The sequence below is a fragment of the Sphaeramia orbicularis genome, chromosome 14, assembly GCF_902148855.1.
Source record: "Sphaeramia orbicularis chromosome 14, fSphaOr1.1, whole genome shotgun sequence".
Classification (NCBI taxonomy): Eukaryota; Metazoa; Chordata; class Actinopteri; order Kurtiformes; family Apogonidae; genus Sphaeramia; species Sphaeramia orbicularis.
The window spans coordinates 1,956,786-1,962,000 of NC_043970.1; the positions used below are offsets into that span (position 1 = coordinate 1,956,786).

The 5,215-nt window shown below is 39.0% G+C and overlaps 1 protein-coding gene across 1 annotated transcript in view; it reads right to left on the minus strand.

Moving 5' to 3' along the window:
* Positions 1-597: 597 nt before the first annotated feature.
* The window catches only part of LOC115433107 (angiomotin-like), a 50,357-nt gene continuing 45,739 nt past the window's right edge, over positions 598-5,215 (minus strand). Inside the window, 2 exon segments of the mRNA XM_030154331.1 lie at positions 598-740; positions 3,168-3,422. Of these exon segments, the coding sequence (XP_030010191.1) occupies positions 598-740; positions 3,168-3,422 (398 nt within the window).

Sequence of the window (5,215 nt, forward strand, 5' to 3'; positions counted from 1 at the left end):
GAACTCTTTTCTGCCTGTTCCTCAGTGTTTAGTGTCTTTGTAGATCTGATCCATGATCCACATGTAGAAATGATTAGTTGAGGAATAATATTTTGAATATTGCACTTATTTTTCTTAAGAAAAATCAGTTTTTTTCAGGTCATTCATATCTTTTTTGTTTGGATAGTTTATAAAAGTACTCTAAGTATTTGCATAATTTAATTGGATTTTTTTTTTGCACTAAAACAAAGGCAAAAATTGGGAGTTGTTATTATTTATAGGTTATTCTGTTATTATTTTACTGGTCCGGCCCGCTGTAGATCAAATCGGGTTGAATGTGGAAGCTGAAAGAACATGAGTTTGAGAGCCCTGTATTAAGGCATAACGGTGTTGAACTCCTGCTGTTCTTCTGATTTGTCGAAGATGTGACAGCAAACGGTAAAAAACCTCCTGTCATGTCGGACGTGCACATAAACAAAACCAGGCTGCGGTCTCTACGTGAGTGGTTTCCTCCGACTGCTTTACATGTAGGTTCAGGTGAAGCTGCCGTCTTCTCTACTCCTGTGGATGATGATGATGAAGATGTTACTGAAGACGGAGGGCACATGGAGGGCGGGGTCAGATGAGGATCTCCACCATGTCGCTGTCTACTTCCTGCTGTTGGCTGGGCGGTGCTGGAGGGGGCGGGGCTGCGGGTTGCTGGGGGTGGGACTGCAGGGGAACCCGTCGCTCCAGGGTGCTGCTGTGAAACACTGGCACGTCTGCAACAAAAACACATCAGGGCGTAAACGGAAGACTGTAGAAGACTGAGTTTATGTTGTTCAACCTCAACTACGACGGAAAATATTTCATCATTTGGTTTTATTATAATGTACGCCAGTGTTTTTCAACCTTGGGGTCGGGACCCCATGTGGGGTCACCTGAAATTTCAAGTAATTGATAAAAAAAAAGACGAAAAAAAAAAAAAAAATTACTAAAGTTGCAAGGTTTCACTGTTAAAGGATCGACGTTATTCCAGTGCAAACTTTGGTGCTGCTGGTGGATCTAGACCCCAGGTGAACCTCTAAATAAGACCCTCCTTCCTCCTCATTTCAGTTGAACCCCTTGAACACTGGTTTCAGATGTTTGTGGTGCAAGAGTTTATCAGTTTGAGAAAGAACAGACTGTACCACACAACTGAAAAAGGGGATTGGGAGCAGTTAATGCAGTGTTTTTTAGCCTTAGGGTCTGGACCCCATGTGGGGTCACCTGAAATTCAAATGGGATCGCCTGAAATTTAAAAAAACTAAAAACTTACTAATAAAAATTTACATTATATAACTTAAATGTCATGTAAAATTAACGTTTATTTGCAACATATTATAGCAAACTATTACATGATCAAAAACAAATTAATTTTGGCAAAAAAAAAAAAAAAGTCTCCGTTTCGACTGTCTGGGGTTGTCTGAAATCTGTGATGTTAAAATGGGGTCATGAGACAAAAAAGGTTGGAAACCACTGTTGTACGCTGTGATGTCAGACAAATGTCATCATTATTCTTTATGAGATTCAAGATTCAAAGCGTTTTATTGTCATATATTGTGATAGTTTGAGTTTGGGGCTGTAATTTATTTATTTTACTGAGGCCTGTTTGTTTATGGATAATGTTGAATTAATAAATATGCTGCAATTATTGTTGAATTGTTGAGTCTGTTTGTATGATCACTGCCATGATCATATTAATGAGTATAATTCAATTAATGCTAGGGCTGGGCAAAAAAATAGATTTGATTGATTTTAGATCGATTTCGTTTTAATTTTGTGTAATTGATTTATAGTGGACGAGGTCGATTTTTCAGAGCAGGACCAGGAGTACGCAGAAGCACAACTGGCTCTGTCTTGCAAACCCCTGGGGAAGTCGGGGAATCTAGGTCTCGCTCTCAACGGCTCTGGTGTAGAAAAGATGTGGAGGAAGGGTGGGGAAAACCCCTCCGCTGGAGGTCCTCCCGGCCTCAAACTCAAACCCGCAGTGTGAAGGAACTGGATGCCCAGAGGTTTTCCGAGGCGAGTCACGGAAACTGGTCGTTCTTGGAATGATAACTTGGATCCATACTATCACCTATGGATGAGTATGTGGTTAGAGGAATAGTAAAGCAACAATGACCGACCCCCCCCCCCCCAGTCCCACTCCAGCCAACAATCACGAGGCGCATACCCCCCCCACCCCAGTGACTAGACGCCACCAGCCATGACACACAATAAAGATGACGAAGAAGTCCGTTCTGATCCACTGCAGAAACATGGACATGTTTGTGTCCTGGTCATTATTTCAGAGCAGATTCCTTCTGCTGAAATGTCAGATTTATTTCCTTTCTAACATCAATATTGATCCCAGTATTGATGTGGTGCATGACTGCGGTATTCAAATAATCAGGTTACAACTCAAAATTGTACTTTGGTATCACTAAATTAATCTGAATCAATTAATGCTGAATCGAATCAATATTGGATCGAATTGAATCGTGATTAATTGATTCAGAACCTTATGAATCAAAATCGAATTGATTATGGAAATTTGCCATGATACCCAGCCCTAATTAATGCATCATGGAGCCGTTGTAGGTTAAATGTTAAAATTAAGAAAAATGTATTGTTTGAGTCTTGTATTAAGTTAGTGATAACGGTGTAAAAGCACTTGAGGGGTTGAATGAACTGAGTTTACACGTCTTCTTACTACTAACCCTGACCCATCATCTATAAATGGATCCTTTATCCTGATCATGTCTGTTAAACTAAGTCTGGACTCTGTTGGATTCATAGGAACATGACTGACTGAACTGGAAAGGAGTTCCATTAAAGACACTAATCCAACAAACATGAGTAAATCAGACATGTTCAGGGGATCAGCTGGATGTTCCATTCACTTCTACATGGAAGGGATCAGTGTTCAACCTTCTCAGCTGTCCTTCAAATTGAACATCTGTCCCTCCTCCTAGATTCTACAGCTGATAGATTTGATGTAGACAGACAGACAGACAGACAGACAGACAGACAGACAGATAAAAACTATTCAAACACATACAATAACTCAAAACACTATAAGCTCATGTTCTATCCTGCTATAGTCCGGCCCCTCCCTTCTGTCAGAAAAGCCAAAGGCAGTGACCCCCCCCCCCCCCCCCCCCCCAGCTGTCTGGATGTCATGTGACCTGCGATGCGGTCTGGGATGTAGACCGGACTGGGGTTGGACAGGCGGGCGGGCAGCGTCATGCTCTGCAGAGCCGGGGTGCTGGGTTTGCTGGTGTCCTGGTTCTGGCCTTTGTCGGTCTGCGTACAGCTGTCCCTGCTGCCCGTCTTGGAGTGTCCCGCCGTCATGGGGGTGGAGGGGAGCACCGGAGACGGAGACGAGGAGATAGACTCCGCCCTCAGAGAGTCCGTCCTGAACTCTGGGCCCAGAAGGACTCCTGAAGAACCACAGAAGAGCTGTCAGTTCAGCTGGACCCACACACATGAATGGAATGGAATGGAACAGCCTTTATTACAAGGTTCTAACAGTTTTGGATTTTTCATTCTAGTTTAGTTTTATTTAGTTTGGACTTTTTTTTCTCTAATTCAGTTTGTTTCAATTCGTTTTTAGAGCAGGTCTGATAATTTTTATTAGTTTTCATTTTTTTCTAAATGCTTAGTTTTAGTTTAGTTTGAGTTTTTTTTTTTAATATCTTTTCTCTTCTTCTCTGTCGTCGTATTCAAATAAATCCCAGACAGGACTCTGCTGCTTTAGTCTCCATGTTTCCAGGTAGAGTGGGGACCAGAAGACGACTGGAAACCACAAATGAACACAAGTGACGGACCCTTAAATATCAGATGGTGCCAGCAGAGAAAATTGCTTGAGGGAAATAAATCAATTTCGTATCAATCCAACATTGACAAAGATGAAAATGAAGGGAATTTTATCCATAATTTTTACACATTTTAGTTAGTTTTATAAACACACAATACAGATTCAGTCAGTTATCGTTTTTTTCTTTGAATTATAGTTTTTATTTATTTCAGTTAACGAAAATGTTTTTACAATTCTAGTTTTCGTCATTTCTTTAGTTTTCGTTAACGATTATAACCTTGCTTTATTGTCACTGTGCTACTCCAGTCAGTTCAACAATATTAATAAAACACCAATGCTACTGAAATAAGAATAGAGCGAAAATAAAATTACAGAAACTAAAAATAAGATCAGAAAAAACTGAATATACATTTACAAAGAAACATAAGAATAGAGCCAAGTAGAATAAAAACTAAAACTGGACAAAATATGAATAGGCAGAATTTACAGTATTAACAGTATGAGATAAGATGTATATATATGAACAACATGAACAGGGTCAGATCCAGACAAAGTGAACATCAGTGTCATAACTTAAAGTTTCTCCTGTCATTTCACAAATAGGCTCATTTTTTAGATTAAGAACTCTTACTTTATGGAACTGTTTACAAAATTTCAGAATCACTTGTTGAAAAAAGATATAAAGATATAATCAATATAAAATGAAACCTAAAAAGGACTAAAATAATGAATGCACTATTAACTATAATAATATTTGTTCAGACTCATATGTAAATACACTATTAACTTTAATAATAATATTTGTTCATCCAAACTGATCATTTCCACATTTTGGTCCAATATTGATCCCAGCTGTAGTTTTTCCGTCACAGCTACAGTCCTGTGTTTCATTTCGGATCCATTTATGATGAGAACAGCAGGTTTTGGACATTTGAATAAAGTCAATAAAATGAGGTTCATTTTCAGTCCCTGTGTCACGCAGCAGGAATTTCAGTATTTTTACTCTTAAATGTTCTTTGTGTCAGTTGTCCCATGTGTCATGTGACAGTACTGACTCAGACCTGTTCATACATGGATTAAACAGATCAGTTATTGAGTTTAAACACAGACACATGGGCACAGGACATGGGTCCAGTATATTATGACTTTATAATCTAAATGATGTTTGTTATGTTGGTCGTTTGTCCAGGACTACAGGTGGAAATTAGCTTCTCTGCTAAATCTGGTGCATGCATCTTGGTCTTTGTAACTAATGCCAATAGACACTGTCCTGTAACTAAATAAATAAATACAAATACAGATGTGGTACCGCAGGATCTGAACCAGCAGTATGTATGTATTAACCATGAATAACAGTATGTAACAGTATGTATATCTATGAATTAGGTCCATATAAAAAATAGTGCATTTACATTT